Source organism: Paramormyrops kingsleyae, chromosome 4, assembly GCF_048594095.1.
Source record: "Paramormyrops kingsleyae isolate MSU_618 chromosome 4, PKINGS_0.4, whole genome shotgun sequence".
Taxonomy (NCBI): domain Eukaryota; kingdom Metazoa; phylum Chordata; class Actinopteri; order Osteoglossiformes; family Mormyridae; genus Paramormyrops; species Paramormyrops kingsleyae.
This window is the reverse complement of record NC_132800.1, coordinates 32,790,051-32,809,115: the sequence shown is the minus strand read 5'-3', so window position 1 is coordinate 32,809,115 and position 19,065 is coordinate 32,790,051. Positions and strand designations below refer to the sequence as shown.

Below are 19,065 nucleotides of genomic sequence, written 5' to 3'. Positions count from 1 at the left end.
TTACACCGCCTTTAATTATCAGCAGTGAAGGAATTAAAAACCTTTCAATTATTTAAACAAATTTTTGATGTTACTGGGTGATGTGTAAGTTCTGTTGAAAGGTTTTCTATTTAAAAAAAAAAACATAGCCACAAATACAGGTCTTGTATAAATAAAGATAAAATAACCATATGTACCTGTTAATATTTGAATATCTGTATGACACGGATTCTCGATCAATATCACTATTATGTGAAATATATTCTACATACTTACACAGATTAAATTTCGTCTATATAATTACCTGTAAATAATTACACATGCTTCGCTATGTTTTCTTTATTTATTAAAACCTAGACTTTTTTCTTGTAAAAATTTCTCTATTGTGTATTGATTTCGAGGTGCCGTACGATTTCGGATTGACGTTAGCGCTCCGACAATCAGTGCACGCGGCCGGCTAGGCTAATCGGCTAGCCGTATATAGCGGCGCCCCAACGCACGTCCAGTTTTTGCGTCGCCTCGTTACGTCGGACGACGTACGCGGCTCGCTCTCGCGCAGCCTCGTCCTCCTCCTCTTCCTCTTCCTCCGCCTGCCGCTGGGGCTGATTGACAATAATAGCGACGCGTCCGTCTGGAGTTTCGTGTCAGCGGCGGGGGGGCACTTTTCAGAAGGGTAGCCGGTCCGTGGCGACTTGAGTGCGAGCGGCCTTCGCCGGGCGAGCGTGTAAATGAAGCAGAAATAAGAAAACCTCGCGTTGCTAAAGAGAAACTCGCCTTTTGCGGGGAGCTCGAGGGGGGAAAGGCTCGGTTCCGATGCTGAATTCTGTGGAAAAGCGACATCAATACAAAGATCCTATTACGTACTGGGCCGGTAAGAAAAATTGTGGGTGTGTTTTATTTTTTTTTCCCCAAAAGAAAATAAGCGAATAAACGGCATTTTAAAAAAGCAAATTCGGGTGATATAGACTTGCACCCGTAACGCCGCCTTTAAAAATAACGATTTGTAGCGGGGAAAGTTTGTAGCCGAAAAAAATGCAGACTTTTAGTGCTGGGCGTCAGCCCTACTGACCGCTTTGGAACCGGACCCCCGCCTGTTTAAAGGGACGATCCGCCGAAAAAACAATCCGAATCGTGCAGTCAAAGTTGGATCCATCTGTTGAGTGTTTTTAACTCAATGTGCGAGATCCCGACGGAGATCCCTTGGAAGGCTGCTGCGCCCTTAATTATGTGTCTATCGGCCCCTCTTGCATGTTGGGTTAAGTGGGCATCACTCGTTTACATATATTTGGCAACAAAACGGGGCGATTTTGTGCACCGCCTTATCGATGTGTTGATCTGAATTGTATTTTGATTTTTTTTTATATAAATTGCTTTAATTAAGTCGCAGAATTTCCTTCCCTCTCTGTCTCTCTGTCTAGCCGGACTGCAGAGATCCGACAGGGATTTCTTTTGTGTCCCGTCAACAGCAAGGTGCCAACGGATTTTCTCGACCCCCTTTTCCACCAAAGACTGATAAACGTGCCATTGTCCCCGTAACCCTTGTGGATTACAGATCGATCTGCCATATTTCTGGACCTTCACAACTTTTGACCCGAGTGAAGATTTTTAAAGCTGTTCTCGGACCATCCAGACGAGGAATCGCTGTGCAGGCGGTGTCACGGATCTACTCCACCTGCACAACTGCTAGCTGAGCATCTACCGCTGCTTGTCTGACTCCGCGGGGCGAAAAGCGGCATCATAGCCCGATTAAGCTGGTCTTACCGCCGCGCACTCGCCCGTAAATGACCACCGGCAGAAATAATCGCATCATGATGGAAGGTGTAGGCGCAAGAGTGGTCAGGGGCCCGGACTGGAAATGGGGGAAGCAGGACGGGGGAGAGGGCCACGTCGGCACGGTGCGGAGCTTCGAGAGCCCCGAGGAGGTGGTGGTGGTGTGGGACAACGGCACCGCGGCCAACTACCGCTGCTCCGGCGCCTACGATGTGCGGATTTACGACAGCGCGCCGACCGGTGGGTAAAATCCCCGACACCGCGAGTGCTACTAAGCCGTCAATTTAATGTAAGATCCACCGGATCCGATCTTATTTTATGATTCAAATTATTTTGCGCAAGGTAGTTACATAAAGTAAACGGAGAGGAAAGTTTCAAGTCACTTTCTGTCTGGAATTCAGTCGAATGTCGAAAATACAACTTACGGGTGGAAGAAATGAAACACACAAGGGCCATGTCTGGCTGTGACAAACGAAACTTGGGCAGATGTCGCTGAAATGAAATATCTATTCATGTTCAGGTGAAACTGTTCTGTTTGCGTTAGAAATATCTTTGAGTAGACTACGTTCTTATAATATACAGCGATAATTTTTGATCAAGTTGTAATATTCATGTATCTTTATGCCGTTTTGATGTTTGGAAGGACATTACATTTTTAGTTTTTGATGTAACATCCCAAATTTATCACCCCACCATCGGCAGATAGGCTAAGTAGGCCTTATTATCTCAAATTTTCTTTAAATGCTGAGTGAAATCAGGCTAAAGCACTATGTTGGTACAAAAAATGATCACTTTAATAATTATGTAATGTCAATGATGTGAAATGATCTTTGTTTCCCCAAACTGTCAGTTTTACATTATTTGTGCATATAATAAAACACACTGTGATGTTTGTTTTTTTTTTTTTTTCCTTTTGGTAAGTTTTAGTACCGCACCAGTCGGCATCAGAGAGACCCCCTAACAGAAGCATTCATTTGGTTTTGCTATTATTTCTGCTGATATTTAGGCAAAATCCAAGTCTCTTTCCGCCGTCTGTCGTGTGCTGGTGTACAAGATGCCAAGGGTGTTGTTTCAGAGGCAGACAAAGCGTTGTTTTTGCTAGTTTCCGGATCTGTGCCAGATGCTGGTTCGCTCTGACCGCAGTGTCACTGGTTTAAACCACTTCCTCCCACTATGCCCGCTGTGGCTCTTTTGGCTCTGACCCTGCCGCGTTCTGTTCCTCTCTGACGTGATTGTTGTATCTCTTCTCCCCTTCCTGCATCTGAAGTCTCTGCCTGGGGATGAAACTTCTCTGTAGTCCGTTTAGTAGTGGCTGAGTTTTGGTCGCCGTTATGAGGCATTCAGAATGAGTTCCAACATAACGGTGACGGTGACGATTGCCTGCTCTGAAAATACTTCTGGCTCAAAATGCTTCTCAGTAATGGAGACTGAGACCAGGTCCACTGTGCAATAGCTGGGCAGCTAGTCCTGTGCTAATGGCTAATCCCAAGCCAACAGGCAGAGAGGCAACTTTGCCACTTAGCATTTACGCTATAGAGTGTAGTACTCCTGTGCTATGCCACCACCAACCACCTCGGGGCGCTCTTCCCACTCCTCATCAACTGCTTGATCGTTACTTGCAGCCTCCCTCAATTCCAGCTGTTCTTAGAGTTCCAGTCTGTTACTACGGTCCTGAACAAATCGGATGTAATTTTTATTTTTAGTTTTTTTGTTTTTGTTTTTATCCTGGGTGGTTCCTTTTTTCCTCAGTTGTCTTACCTATTAGCAATATTAATGCTGAGAGTTCGGAAGTTTTGCAGCATGCTTCTTTCTGAATCGTGGTGCTCTGCTGGTCGCTGCCTGTCATCCCTTTCACCTCGACACAGGATCCCCCTCTTCCATGCCGACGTTACCGCGGTGCTGGATTTTTGTGGCCTGGCCCTTTAAGGTGCACCCCGCTCACCTGCTTCAGCTTGCCTTTACTCGTGCAAAAATGCGATGCTGTCAGCCTGGCCGTCGGTGGTCCTTGGCTATCGTCTAAATTAAGTAACGCGGTGGTCGGTTTGTGCATTTTTGCTTCACTCCCCAGCTTCCGTCAGATATTTCTCCTGTCCAGATGTTGGAATCTCTCTCACCTCTGAAGTACAGACGCTCCTCTACTTACGAACTTTCAAACATACGAACGAATAGGACTACAAGTTGGGCTCCCGTTTCCTGTCCGCAACATTATTTTTTTTTTGCGTGCCAATTCCGCCTAGTACGCCTTCCGGCCTCTACTCCCGCCGCGCAGCAGCGTAGCGTGCGTACTCCCAGCATCCTAGTTCTTAGTACTTGCGTATATCCTTAAAATGATGTTGAATAACGCCTTCCGAACATTTGAAGTTACGAACGGCCGTTCGGAACGTGACTCGTTCGTAAGCAGAGGAGCATTTGTACAGTGCAAAGAAATGTCATGCAGCTCTCCTACCATGTAATTAGCTAAAGGTACAGTAGTAGTTCCGCTTTGCCTAATATTCAGCTCTCCCTGCTATTAAAGCAGCTGTTTTCACCCGCCACTGAGCTGTTACTGCCAAAAGTGTAATGTGAGGGGCCCGTTTTGGGCCAGAGAAGTGCACATAAAAGTAAAATAAGTGGGTGCACACATGAGGTCCTGAAATCAGCAAGGCGGCTTGCAGCCTTCTTCCTCCCCCCTTCCTCCTCCCCCCCCACCGGTGCAGGAAAAATGCAGACTGGCGCTTCTGGGTACTTTTAAACGCTGGACTAAATGTTTTGAATCAAGTGAAGGAGATAAGGACAGAGCCTAAAAATAAAGGTGCATGGCAAATACCAGTCATGCTGGATCTGTGGAAATTTCTGTTTTTTTTCTCATTAGCTTCACTGTCTCCCACCCACGCCCCCCTCCGCTGGTCCTCACCTCATGTTTTTGGATGGGCATGCAATGCTCTAACCCTTCTGCCCCCCCATTCCCCACCTCAGGCATCAAGCACGACGGGACCATGTGTGATACCTGCCGCCAGCAGCCAATCATCGGCATCCGCTGGAAGTGTGCAGAGTGCACCAACTACGACCTGTGCACCACCTGTTACCACGGGGACAAGCACCACCTTCGCCACAGGTTCTACCGCATCACGACGCCGGGAAGCGAGAGGTCAGTCCCGTGCCCCCGCCGCTCTGCGTCTGAGTCCGGCGGTGCTGTTCTATGTTGGCACTCCCCTTAATCCTTTGTCGTTCTGGGTCACTGTGGAATCACGGATGTGTGTTAATCCCCTATCATCTTGGAAAACAAGAGAGCCCAGTACTCCAGGAGTGGTTATGGCTGCCTGCAGGGACCACAGAGATGCTTTAGTAATTAATTAGGATCTCAAGTACTGTTCTTGTGACCGGAACCTGTTTGGCTCTCTGTTTTAGTGCTGAGCTCTGTTTTTCCTGGTCCTGTTTTGTCAGTAGACCCGGTTTCGGGCTATAATGACCACACCTCTGTGTACTTGGATTAGGGGATTATGTGTTAGAATGGGAGGCGTGTGACTGAGCTCGCGAGACGAGTCCCGCCCCTCCCTGCGGCTGCGGAGGGGCCGGTCAACTGTCGCCAGGCAACATCCTGCCTGTGTCTGGCGGCCTCTAGCTGTTTGCTGGAGTGCGTAATTCCGCGGAGAAGAGGCCATTTCCTGCCCCAGTGCCGCTGGCATTGCGTAACGAGGACGAGACTGGCGCTCTGTGTTCTCTGAAGTGTAGCCCCCCCCCCCAGAGCCTGTATTATCTGTATCTCACTGTGGGGGCAGTAGATTCTGGAGGATTGAGCTGCCTGTGGCTCCAGGGAGAGTCTCAGTGGTGCTGGGCTTCTGTTAATTGGTGGGAAAGGGGATGTATTTCAGAGTGCCTGGACTGGGGCTTTTCTGTAACTGTAGATATGAACCAGTAGACTGCGACAGAGCTGACTGTCCTTAGGGCAGACAGTACACATTGCTGCAATTTCTTTACATGCTTAATGCTATTAATATCAGTATTTCATCATGGTCAGTGGTGGGTAGTTCAGGTCCAGGGAGTAAAAATCCAGACCAAGATTTTGTTTCAACCAACCAGTTGAATACTCTGTGACTGACACTTTTTATTTAAACTGGTTGGTTGAAACAAAATCTTGGTCTGGACTTGAATTTACCCACCTCTGTTCATGGTTCATATTAATACCACTTTATGAGTCTTGGATCTGATGATTCTAGTACTTCAGCTGTGTTGTCGGTGTGATGTGGATTAACTCAGATCTAGAGTGAATCTCAAATGCCCTGCTGGGGTGTTTTTGCTGTGTGGACCCAAGCAGTGGCATGTTGGTTACTGTGAAAACGGTCATTGTTATTGCTATTTCCTGTTTTGTCAATTGACCAAAAATAACTTTTTTGTAGTGCTTGGTCTTTTTTTTCCGGAGCTGTTGTGACGGAATGTGTATCAGGGAGATGCTCAATATGAATCTAAGTGTTTTTAATCGTAAGGTTTGATTAATGTTGTTTATTGACGAGTGATGGAACAGCAGTGATTTGGAGTGAAAAGGGAGAGTGATTAACCTGGCTGTTAATAAGATCTTGAATAGAAGCGGAGAAGGATGCCGGTTACGGAATGCAGGCCTCACATTGGTGTTTATGACGGATTTCCCGCACTGACCTGGACGTCTGCTGTTTACATGTAAATATAGACGGATCCATCCGTCAGCTTTCTGTTTGCGCAACACTGCTAATGCTACAGCGTAAGTGTGAAATCATCCATAGCCCTGCGGACGCCTGGGCTGTCGTGGTGTTGAACTGCAAATCCCCCCTCCCTCGGCATAAAATAAAAAACCAACCCTCCCCGGTGACAATAGACCAGAGCAGCAGCTGGTCACCTCACGCCGGCTGCGGCCGTGGGTCTTTGTGGGCCGTTGGTCTTTGTGGGATGACAAATAAAGAGCAGCCCACACGAGCCCCTGGATAATGGCCTCTGAGGGTATTTCCTCGCCCAGCATGCCTGCCTGGGGGCTGGGGGTATCAGAAGCAGACCCAGCTGCCCCGTTTGCCGCATGGGTTTCAGGGGGCTGTGGAGGGAACAGCAGCATAAGATTTTTTTTCCTTGAATCATTTGTTCAGAAGTTACTGCAAGGATCCTCCCCAATAAATTTTAACCGCTCTGCTCCCATCTGCAGAGTCCAGTGTTCAATGCAGAGTGTGTGTCCCTGTACCAGGAACTAGGTCTGGCTCTGAGGAATGTTAGCCTGAAAGCAGCACTAGGTTTCGTTGTCTTGAACCTCTTCTCTTCTGGTGTTCACTATGCACAGTTGCCTCGAACCTCTTCTCTTCTGGTGCTCCCCATGCACATCTGCAGATCTAACGCAACTTTTGAGAAGCCTTTCGATCGAAAAGTTCTGCTTCCCGAGTTGCTGCCAGATATTCTTGGCTGGTTCCAAACGTTGTAAGAAATGGGTCGTCTTCCCTAGCAGATGTGTGGGAAATGCAGCAGAAGCTGCAGTGTGGTCTGTACATGCGCCGATCCGGGCAGAATCCCAAACTCTCTGCTCACCACTGTCACGAAATGCTCCTACTGCATTACTATTTCCAACACCTTTTTATTACGGTTAAATGAAATCCCGACCCAGTGGGCCTAATTAATAATAGACTTTCCAAACGTGTTTCCTGTAAGATTCCCCTCTTGCCCAGTTCCCAGAGTACAGTGATGAAAGGGGTCTAAAGACATTAAGAGTGAATTGGAAGTGGAATCTGGGCTGTATTCCAGACATTCTGAAAAGGGTTTACTGGTTCTTCAAAATGCGTTTGAGTTTCTGTAGGTAAATGTGCTTCTTTATCCTGAATGTTGCACTGCAACACATGCATTGAAGTAGGTTTTCACCTTTAACTGCGGAGGAGAGACTAAGTTCGGTGTTACGGAGCAGGTCGCCTTGGTAGGGGATCGAGTCATGCAGCTGTACACTGTGGAGCGTGCTCAGTGATTGCTGAAGAATTTGCTGATGGATCATTAAATACAGAAAACAAATTACTCAAATTCACTTAAACCCAAAGGTTTACATGAAGTCGTTTTGGTTGTGGTCTCTGTCACACATCGCTAGGTTGCTTCATAGTGCTCTGCTTGTCCGTGCCCATGTCTGTCAAATAAATGTATGTTTCGGGGAATCATCTCCATGTCACCATTGAGGAATGTAGCCTTTGACTCTTCAGCAGTTAATTTGGCGGCAGTTCCTGGACTCTAGGACTGTTATACTTGATCTGGTCTTTTAAGCTCTCATACTATGATAGAAAAGGAAAAGGGGAGAGAGAGAGTAGCATCTCCGGAGTGGAGGAGATGGGCGTGGTTGACTGATGGAGAGGCTAGTTCACTGAGGATAGAGTCCACGTCCCAAATCACACCTTCCATCAGTCATTGTTGATGTCATCCTTTCATTTGCAGTTGCTCCAGTTGCTCCAGTTGCTCTGTGATGGTAGCAATAAGTCTAGGCCTAAAAGCAATGAAACAGCCAAACTTGTCATGCGTTGCATGGGTGTTCACACCTGGATGCAGATGTTTTTGAATGAATAGGCAGACATTACCAATGTTATGGACACCTAGTCTACAGTTTTATCCCAATCTGCATATATTTAATCTTTTTCTACAGCTGTATCTTGTACTGGGCCTGTCTTTGTAGGTGCCATGCTCTTTGCTGTCGTTTGAAACTTTCTTGCCTATTGCTCATCGTTTATTTGGAAAGCCGGGATGCCACTTTGGAAGATGGCGCTCTCTTGCTAAACCTGAATCCTTCGGGGTTCCTGTGTTTCAACAGGGTTCTGCTGGAGTCCAGGAGGAAGTCCAAGAAGATCACAGCGCGAGGTATCTTCGCAGGAGGCCGTGTGGTGAGAGGTGTGGATTGGCAGTGGGAAGACCAAGATGGCGGCAATGGGAGAAGGGGCAAGGTACGTGTTCCGTGTTGCGGGATGGCTGGTGGAGATGTGCCGTGGTGCAGGATGGCTGGTGGAGATGTGCCGTGGTGCGGGATGGCTGGTGGAGATGTGCCGTGGTGCGGGATGGCTGGTGGAGATGTGCCGTGGTGCGGGATGGCTGGTGGAGATGTGCCGTGGTGCGGGATGGCTGGTGGAGATGTGCCGTGCATAAACGCAACCCAGCCTTTCGCTGAACAAAGGCTACAATTTGATCCTTTGTGTCGTGTCATCCCTTGTGGTTTCTGAACGTCAAGAAAGGCGTTTTTCAAGCTGCCCTGTTTTATCTGCATATTGTGTTGCTTGAAACTCGGTCAGCAGGGACACAATGGCCTGGAATGATCATTATCAGCATGTATGACTGGAGAGTCACATCACGTGTTTTTCAGGCAGTAGCCCTCTGCTGGTCTCGCTGGTTATTTATTTTTATTTATCCTTTATTTTACCAGGAAAGTTCCATTGAGATACGATATCTCTTCTTCCTGGTCAAGATGGCAGCAAATAAGAAAAGACAAAAGTTTCATATACATACATACATACATACAGAGATGATTAATAGGAACACAGACTAAAACGTATAGAAATACTCAAACTGTTTTGGGATCCAGCATCTTCAGTAGGAACTCGTACCTGTGGCTCTAAACTGTCAGAGGCCACAAATCTTGTGATTTTTTTTTTTTTTTTTTTTTTGGAGTGTAATATTTCTGGAAGTGTGGTGAAACGATGTGCACAGAAATATTTTTGTATCATTTTAAATATTAAATGTGAGTCAGAATCCTTTAATTCACCAAGTACAAAATGTACAAGGACTTTGTTTTGGTGGCAAGAGGTATGCAGTTGAATTAAAAGAGAGCAGGAACAGAAATGTGAAATAAACGTGCGTAAATAAATGTGTTAGAGGTGAGGCAGTGACTTGAGTGCAGGCCTGCAGCAGTTTGTGTGATCGGGCTCCTGTCTTGTCCGCACAGGTAACAGAGATCCAGGACTGGAGCGCCGCCAGTCCGCACAGCGCCGCCTACGTCCTGTGGGACAATGGAGCAAAGAACCTCTACAGAGTGGGCTTCGAGGGCATGGTGAGGAGGCCCGCGCCGGGGAGGGGCGGAGGGCAGGCCTTTGTCTCCAGTGAAAGAGCGGACCTTTCTGACCGGTGTGGGGCCCTTTGTGGCCGCCTCGTGGAGAGCGTGTGCAAGCAGCTGGATGGGGCGGCCTGGGGAATCCTGGGCCTCCCGCGCATAACAAAGGACATCTGCTCTCAGCCTCCGCCACACAAAGGGGAAGGAGCCAAGGAGGTCATGTGGGGGTGGGGGGGGGGGTACGCTGCGCTCTGATTGGTCGATGGGGAAGCTGGCTTCTTTTGAAAAGTGGCTATTCAGCGTGCTGCCGGAGGCTCTGTTGTGGTATCTTCTGGCACGAGGGCATTATTATTGGGGAGATGATTAACGTGGCGGGTGTGAGCGCAGGGAAAAAAAACACCCAGAGTCTGAGCTCGCAGGGCACCGGTTACGCCTCTGTGGGCCGGCAGTGACGAAGGCCGACATGTTAGCCAGAGTTAACAAGCAGGAAGCCTGCGGCATCACCGGCGGCGTCCCGTCCAATCAGGGTGTCCCTGGGTGGGTCAGGTGACTGCCCATCTGATACGGGCCCCACACATGTTCACACTTTGCCCTCTGTCTCTGCCTCCCCAGTCTGACTTGAAATGTGTCCAGGATGCCAAAGGGGGGAGTTTTTACAGAGACCACTGCCCTGTTCTGGGTGAGTATCGGCGCTGTCATCATCTGCCTCCCATGTCACGCATTTAAAAAATGAATCTGTGCCCATAACAAAACCTTTGTGTTGCTAGTGAGAGCAACTTTAGCTTGCTTCACTGGGATGCTCAGTGCAGTAGCACAGGTCAGCCACTAGAGGTCAGCTCCTGACAGTTGAAACCTTTAATTACCGTATTTTAGTACGCATGTAGATTTTCACTGGAGGTTATACATAATATGTATATTTAGCCAAATATAGAACTTGATATTTAAAAGTCATTGAGCTTAATTACCTTAAATAAGTTAATGGTCTAACTGGTAGGTTTGCGATATGAGTGAGATTTTTAGCCTCTATTGCACCATGTACTGCATCACTGACCCGAAACGCATTACTAGGTATTTTAAAGAGGCCACAGTTATGCCTGAGGCATTATGGGAAGGTGTACACTGGCCTGGAACCATTTTTCAGTGTTTATTTCTGCTATTGGGCTGCAGCGTGTTCCAGATATGTATCTGAGCAGCACTGAGCCCTCGTCTCTGAGAAACCTCAGACGTGACGTACTCCCCTCTCAAGCTGCCACGTGGTCGTCGTTACGATCCGGACATTCTGCCTTTTCCGTCAGGACCCCCGATTGTAAAAGGCTTCACTCCCATATGTCGTTAGTCTTCATGATTTTTGAATCCAGTTGGTCCTTTTCGTCTCATGCTCCGTAAGCTGATTTTTGCCCCAGTAGTCAGTTTTTTTTCTTCTTCCTTTTCTGGAATTGCCACCCCCCCCCCCCCCACACACACACACTAACTGATAGGGTCCTTTGCTCTCACCCCACCAGGTGAGCAAAACGGTAACCGGAACCCGGGTGGGCTGCAGATCAGCGACCTGGTGAACATTGACCTGGACCTAGAGATCGTGCAGTCGCTGCAGCACGGCCACGGCGGCTGGACTGACGGCATGTTCGAGACCCTCACCACCACCGGCACCGTCTGCGGCATCGACGAGGACCACGACATCGTGGTGCAGTACCCCAGCGGAAACCGGTGAGACTTTCCCCATTCCTGTGATTGCGCTGATGAGGGCCTTGTTTTACGCTGTTCTGAAATCCAAGTTCTGTAAAGGACACTGCGGCTTCTGTGCTCAGTTCTGCCCTCTGCTGGTGAGGAGTGGAATGACACCCTTCATGTTTATCCTTTGAAAAGAGGGGAGTATGGAGCAGGTAAAGATGTCAATCAATCCCTTCCCCCAAAGCACATCTTATAATCTCCGATACAGAGAGTCTACGAACTCGTAACCTTGGTTACAAGACTTTGGACCTTTTTTGTCAAGGTTTAGCACGTAGACCCCACCAGAACCATTTAAATACACGTTAACCCTCACCCGGCACTTCTGAGCAAGCACACGCACGTGTCCTCTGTTGACCTCTGGTCTCACAGCTGGCGCGAGGTCGCCGGGCGGCCTCCGTGCCGGCATTCTGAGGGCCGAGGCTGCCATGAGGTCAGGAATGGGCGGCTGTTCCGGCAGCATTCCTTTGAATTAGACCATCCATCAGTGTCCCCTGGGGTCCAGGCGGCAGCTGGCTTCAAAGCCACATGGACGTCGGCTGCCCGCCAACCCCCCCCCCCCCTCGTTGGGGAAACTTTGCGCTAAAGTGCTACTTAAAGGACAGACCCCCCCAGCCCCAAACAATGGGGGCGCGAAGGTCCGGCTGCCAGTCTGTCGTTCGCTCGGCGGGGTGCCTTTGTCCTGCGGAGGCCTGTCACTCTCTGTGGGCAGCCCCTCCAAGGCCAGCTGCTGCGGAGGTCTGCAGAGAAAGTACCGGAAGCTCCGCTTGCTTAACCCAAAGACCCCGGGCTGGGAACCAAACTTTGTGACTTTTTAAATTCAGTCACTTCTGTAAGGTTCAGGCCTAGTGATGGAGCACCAGCCTTTACTTAACTAGTGGCAAGTTAGGGGCATCTTAAAAACAAATATCACTTTGGTAATATGATTTAACCCTGGTTGCATCGTCGGTGGTGGTGTTTATCACTACTCAAACCACGCATCTGCCCCCTGATGGCCATAAACGGTCACTACACTAATTATGAAAGGAACACATTTCTTATTTAGATGCTGAAGTAGTTACCAGCTATGGTCAGCTATGATGGTTGTTTAGAGATCAGGAGAACATAAAAAGAAATAAAGTATTTTGTATAATATACTAGAACAGCACGACATTAGAAAATTTCTAAGTATTGCAATGTGATTTTGTTGTAATACATAATGGGGTAATTATAAAACAAAAAAGGAGTTCAACATGAATTTTTCAAAAACTCTAGGAGTGATTTTAAACGGCAAGGATGAAAATGATTACGATTGTCTCGGAGAACACATGCAGCGTTCGTGCAACGTTGCAGAGGTAAACTTGAAACTGATTTTTAAACATATGCTAGATAATCTTGAAAAGGAATAATTTAAATTGCAAAACTTGATAACCTATGATAGAGTAAAAACATTTTTAGCAAATCTCTCTTAAACTCCCTGCACTATAATAAGAAAAACCATGACTGGCAAAGTAAGAATTGCACAGCACAACATGCGACGTTGGTATTAATATCTCACACCGGCCAGCCATATAATATACTACAGCCATTGTTGAAATTCGGAACAAAATACCCTGCCTCGCGCTGTGATGTCATTCAGCGCCGGTACCGTTTTTTTATGCCAGTTGAAAACCAAGACCTTGAAGTACCGTAGTTTTGGTGCTCTTGAACTACAGAAAATAAGGTAGCTGCTGAGGTGGAAAAGCACCCTTTAAAGAGAATGCAGAATTATGGGATGCCTGAGACTCTCTGGGGAGAAGTAGGAGCGCTTGTTTTGATCCAGCTGATGTAATACAATGCAGAAGAAGCGTTGTACTTTCGAAATGAGATGGCATAGGGGTGTGAATCGAGAGGTTTTTTTTTTACGGTTAATGGTGCAGCCCTACTCCAAAGAGTCTTTTCTGGAGCCCCACTCAAAAAGTCAAACCGCCCCAATGTATCTTACCGTGTCCGTGGGCCTCGTGTGCACCTATAGGTGGACGTTCAACCCGGCTGTGCTGACCAAGGCCAATGTGGTGCGCAGCGGCGACTCGGCAGTGGGGGCCGAGGGCGGCAGCTCCCAGTTCATGGTGGGCGACCTGGTGCAGATCTGCTACGACATCGACCGCATCAAGCTGCTCCAGAGGGGCCACGGGGAGTGGGCCGAGGCCATGCTTCCGGTGAGTGGCTTCGAGCGTATCTCCAGTAGTGTGGTGGAAACGTTATGCACGATATCCGATCAACAACCCTCTGGCGCCCCCACCTGGCACCTCAGAGTACAACATCTGTCAGTGATTTCATTTCCTGGAAAGCGATCAATACTCTATCCTCATTCAGAGTGAATCTAATACTGTGCTGAAATCAATAATGCCCTCAACATAAAGCCAAACAAATGCTATGACTTCAGTGTATGTGCAATGCATACTCTGAGAAAGGGCTGCAATAAGCTGAATGTCCAACCAAGCACTTTCCCTGGGTTTAATTATTTTAGGGAGCAGATTCTTTTGCTGTTGACTTTGAATGAGACCCTTTTTGGGCTTTGAGAGCGTGCTTCATGGGCAAATGGAAGTGGCTGCTTGTGTTGAAGAGCTTGGCATCAGTGTAATGGTGAGATCTAGTATAACGACGCAGTGTGACGGAACCCAGTTGAGTATCGTCTCAGGAAATGACTGCGTAGAGTATGTATTTATCCATTTTTCCTTTAGAAATGGTTATTCTAAAGGAGGGCAGGCTCTGTTTAATTCTGTCTGCTAGCCGTCTCTCCAAACCCAGACAGTTGTCCTCTTTCCAGGGTAGATCCTCTGCTTGAAAGTGGGTCTTTTTCCCTTGATAAAACATGCGAAAGTAACACGCTCTTCCTTCAAGCTGCTTTACGATGCTTTTAGCATGTTATGCTTTGAGACGTGCCCGGCTAGACCACCAGCAGCCCCGGTACAGGCCGCTGACCGCCCTGGCTGGCCTCTCTTCTTGCCACAGACCCTGGGCAAGGTGGGTCGCGTCCAGCAGATCTACTCCGACAACGACCTGAAGGTGGAGGTGTGTGGGACGTCTTGGACATACAATCCTGCCGCCGTCACCAAAGTGGCCCCCGCTGGTTCGGCTGTCAGCAACTCCTCCGGAGGTTCGTAGGCGCGTCTTCAAATCGGAAGGAGCGGTTCTTTACATTGGGGGGGATGGCCATGTCGGGTGACTTTTTTTTTTTTTTTTTTTCTTCCCCCCCCCCCCCCATTCCAGAGCGCTTGTCGCTGCTGCTGAAGAAGCTCTTCGAGACCCAGGAGTCGGGAGACATCAACGAGGAACTTGTGAAGGCAGCAGCCAACGGAGACCTGGCCAAGGTGGAGGACATCATGAGGAGGCCTGACGTAGATGTGAGTGTCTGACGCCGGGCCTTAGCGCCCCCTATGGGTGGGCCGCCGTGTTCGTTTTTGGTTAACGTAGTAGACAACGGAAAACCGAATATTTAGAAATCGTACATAACAGCTTTCATGAGGGCCCGTTCTCCCACATTGGTGTTTGAAGGACGCCCAGTCCACGCCTGCCTGTATCAATCGCAGGACTGGGGCATCCGTCTTATCGCACACGCGAGTGTCCTGCTGTTTGGCGCGGCCTGCCATCTCCGACCCGGGCCCCCTGGGGCTCGTTCCTGTGCCGCCCTCTGTGGGGTCTGGAGTCGAGCCAGGCCGCCCCACCCGCCCTTCGTCTGTCTCCCGCTCCGGCAGCGCTGTCAGCGGCCGGCGCTCCTCGACGTGGCGTCCCCGCTGGCACCGGGCCGCGAGCGGTACAAGGGCAGGTTGGCAGTCCAGCGCTCGGTCACATTTTGGCAGAGTTCCTCAGTCCTATCCCTTCGGATGCCACACGCCGTGATGTGCACTGTGCCTACCCACAAGGAGCATAAAAACCGCAGAATATAAACAAAAGGTTCTGATGATGGAGTACGCACGAGCGTCACCGGTCAGGCCTGCTTTCGAGTAGCCGGCGGTGGTGTATGAAAGGTTTGAAATAGTGAGCATAGTGTACAGTATATGTTGACTTACTGTAAATAACTTGTGCGTCCCTGAAGGCACACACTGCTGTTGATTACCTGATTCTGACCTTCAGCGCTCTTTGACTTTCAGGAATAGCAACTCTTTGGAGGTTTGGTAATTGCTTTCCATTCCTCCGATTATGATTATTAAATCATTCCTGGCCTCCGTATTGGGATTAACCTGTCTGTGACAGAGACCGCAAACCTGGGTGTGTTTCCCAGACCAGGAGAGTGTTTACTGCTGTTTACGTCTCGCATCAAACTCCTGTGGACTTGGGTCTGCCCCCCCCCCCCCCCTGGCCCCACCGCTGTTCATTCAGCCGCGGTGTTCTCTGACAAACAAGGCCTTATTAAGCAATACCGTGGTGTTGGGGAATCGGGGAGAAGCCGTGACTGTGGTGATGATGGCCAGGCACCGTTCTTTCGATGGGGCACCGAGGGGCAGGGGTGTTTGGCGGGGGGGGGGTGGGGGTTGGTTGACGAGGCCTGTGTTGGTTTGGAGAGGTCCTGTTCCAACGTGGGTGGCCAAGTTGCTGATTTAGAAATAAAATTCCTTAAAAATTAAATATCATTAAGGCGTGGGTTCCCAGAGCTTTTCACCATTATGCCAGTCGGGGGGGGGGGCAGCCCGTTTTACAGAAAGTGGGTGTGCAAGTCCTCCGCATGTCTCAAGAGAAAATCAGCAATGAAAATCAATAAAATTTACATGAAAAATCCCCCCCCCCAACCTCGCGGCATGCGTCGAGAGAGCCGTGGCGTGTTAAGGCCGCGGGGGCAGGGCGTACTGGGTGTCCCTGTTGAGTTTGTGATGGGCGAGTCTGGTGAAATGAAAGATGGGGGGGGAGCTCAGACTGCTCATTTCCCATATTCACCCCCCCATTCCCACACACTGTGTGCACACACTGCTAATGCGCAGTGACCTTTGCACGCCTCGTCCTGAGAGTGATTCTACACCTCGCTGATGTGCTCAGCTGCTCAGGGACGCGGCGAACGTCGCTAACAAAAAGCAAGAGGGCAGTTTGAAATGTCACGGCGCGCAGCAGAAATCTTACAGGACGATTCATTCGCCGGGGTAAACAGTCCCGTGCCAAGAGAGACGGCTCACATTTTTACGGTCAGGTGTGATCGCCCCGGATTACGTGGCCAAACCCTGCTTTCTGCCGGGGGAGGGGGGAATGAGCGCAGGTTCGTTTTTGTGTGATCGGCACGCCTGATCGCTAACCCCAATCACGTTTGACCCTACTCTGATGTGGGTTCCCATCTGTTACAGTCTAAACCATCATCCCCCATCTGCTGGCCCCCGCTTACCTTTGCGTAACCTTCCCTTTGCTACAAGGTTCATGAATATCCCCCCCCCACTCAGGTGAATGGGCAGTGTGCTGGTCACACAGCTATGCAGGCTGCCAGCCAGAACGGTCACGTGGATGTCCTGAAGCTGCTGCTGAAGTACAGCGTGGACCTGGAGGCTGAGGTATGAACCACCCCCCACCCCCCCCAGGTTTTGATCTCACCCATTCTCCCACTGGATCGACCCCCCCCCCCCCCCCACCCACCTCCTTTGAAAACCCGGCGAGAGCTATGCTAATGCGCTGTTTATTTAGCCCCCGCCATGCATAATTCAGAACACAAGTAAAGGAACGCCAGACAATATTGTTAAATATTGATTCAATTAAAGGTGAGGGGGGGGGGGGGCTCTTTAAAGGCGCAGCGCCGGAAGTCGGACCAAGCTGCCGCATCTGCCGTGTGACCCGGGCAGGAAGCTGGCAGAAGACAGTCTGTTAGCGTGAACACGCAATTAGCTCGTAACGCTCACAATTATTATTCTACAATTAAATTTCTTTTTGGCGTAGCTTTTGTATTGCCAGTAGGCTGTGGGATTGTGCTGCCTGTGCACTGCCCCAAAGAGCATCTGCCTTATCGTTATCGCACTTACATCTTCCGAACCTTCAGTTTAACGGTACCAGGGTTAACCTATAAGGAAATATTTTCGTAAACTGAAGTAAGATGAGCAGGGATAGACATGACTGGTACGCATGTATGCATTCACCTTTAGAAACGATACGCGCAACAATCGATTGTTTGTAACAGTGTACATGCGTATTTATTATGTGCATTTGTGCTGATATGACAAGAAAATACCTTTCATTTTGACCTCTATACCGCAAATGAAGTAGTTAGCATATAGAGATTACAATGCATTATTTTGTTTTCATATCAGTGCAAATGCACATAAAATAAATACGCATTTACACTGTTACCACAATCGATTGTCGCAGGTATCATTTTTAAAGGTGAATGCGTACAAGCGTACCAGTCATGTCCATCCCAGATAATAAGCAAAAATACATCAGTACATCCAAAAACTATAACTCCACGAAATATTAGTTAAACAAAACTGGAATAAAAACCAACGTCAAATACTTTCCGCTACCATTTTTAAGTAGTATTTAGCCATATTAATGATTTATCTTAAAGTACCATCAATGGCAGCTGGATCAGATTTTGCCCATTTTGAGGACATAATGCTGCATGTTCATGGAACACAGCTCCTCAACTTTCAGTCTATGCCTAGAAATAAAATAACTAAAACATAAACTGCAGATAAAACATATGAAAAATAAACAACTTTAAAAATGAATAAAACAATTGGGCTCCTGCAGTTAACGCTGCTTGGACCCTAAATAGACTGGATGTCAAATGAAAATTTTAAATATATAAAAAAAAGCTAAAAGATCCTAAGTATAATAACACTAAACACTAGAAGATTAGAATGAAAGCAGTTTGGATGATTTTACTCTAAGTAGCATTTATGCTGCTGCCTTTGAGTCCAAGAAGACTGGTGTCCAGTTCCCCTCTGTCTCCTTCGGCGTGTTATGGTGGCGAGCGGTTAGGCTTTCATACACATCGTCGTGGTTCTGGTCCCTTTCCAGGATAAGGATGGTGACCGCGCCGTGCACCACGCAGCCTTTGGGGACGAGGGCTCCGTCATCGAGGTCCTGCAGCGGGGAGGCGCCGACCTGAATGCTCGCAACAAGCGGCGTCAGACTCCACTGCACATCGCCGTCAACAAGGGCCACCTGCAGGTGGTCAAGACGTTGCTGGACCTGGGCTGCCACCCGAGCCTCCAGGTGGGTCTCCCTGGATCACCCCAAAGCGTCCCCAACTCCTGGGACAGCTTATCCGTATCTGAGACATGGAGCCGATAAGTGACATCACCTCTGGGGGCTGCTTCTCCATGCCCCCCCGTGGTCTCTTGCCCTCTTTGTGATTGTCCAGATTGTCCTATGTCAGATTGGAGCTCCAGCTTAGGTTATGTCGCTCCATTAAAACAAAACAATAACAACACAGGGTTTTGCCTCAAGGCTTGTTGAGATCTCCAAGTTTTCCCCCTTCTTGAACCGGCTAGATTCGTTTGGTAGGCATACCTGTCACGGCGCGTCGCCATTTGGTTCGTGGGTTGTACCGTTCCTCATTTGATCATTGTTTGGTCCACATCCTTTTGTCTGCCCGACGGCAGCCCTACCGAGTAGAGTCCTGATGTCAAGCTCTTAAGTGTTCTTAAGGTCTT

At 48.7% G+C, this 19,065-nt stretch overlaps 1 protein-coding gene across 5 annotated transcripts in view; it reads left to right on the top strand.

Moving 5' to 3' along the window:
- Positions 1-463: 463 nt before the first annotated feature.
- The window catches only part of mib1 (MIB E3 ubiquitin protein ligase 1), a 57,398-nt gene continuing 38,796 nt past the window's right edge, over positions 464-19,065 (top strand). For 2 of the 5 annotated variants that reach the window (XM_072711175.1, XM_072711173.1), the window contains exons 1-11: positions 465-1,989; positions 4,705-4,876; positions 8,522-8,651; positions 9,644-9,748; positions 10,361-10,427; positions 11,251-11,455; positions 13,470-13,653; positions 14,450-14,594; positions 14,708-14,841; positions 16,861-16,968; positions 18,428-18,625. In XM_072711175.1, the coding sequence (XP_072567276.1) occupies positions 1,761-1,989; positions 4,705-4,876; positions 8,522-8,651; positions 9,644-9,748; positions 10,361-10,427; positions 11,251-11,455; positions 13,470-13,653; positions 14,450-14,594; positions 14,708-14,841; positions 16,861-16,968; positions 18,428-18,625 (1,677 nt within the window). In that variant the 5' untranslated portion in view covers positions 465-1,760. Of the gene's footprint in view, positions 1,990-4,704; positions 4,877-8,521; positions 8,652-9,643; positions 9,749-10,360; positions 10,428-11,250; positions 11,456-13,469; positions 13,654-14,449; positions 14,595-14,707; positions 14,842-16,860; positions 16,969-18,427; positions 18,626-19,065 lie in introns of all 5 variants that reach the window. The other 3 variants (XM_023815585.2, XM_023815586.2, XM_072711174.1) reach the window with 3 other exon arrangements.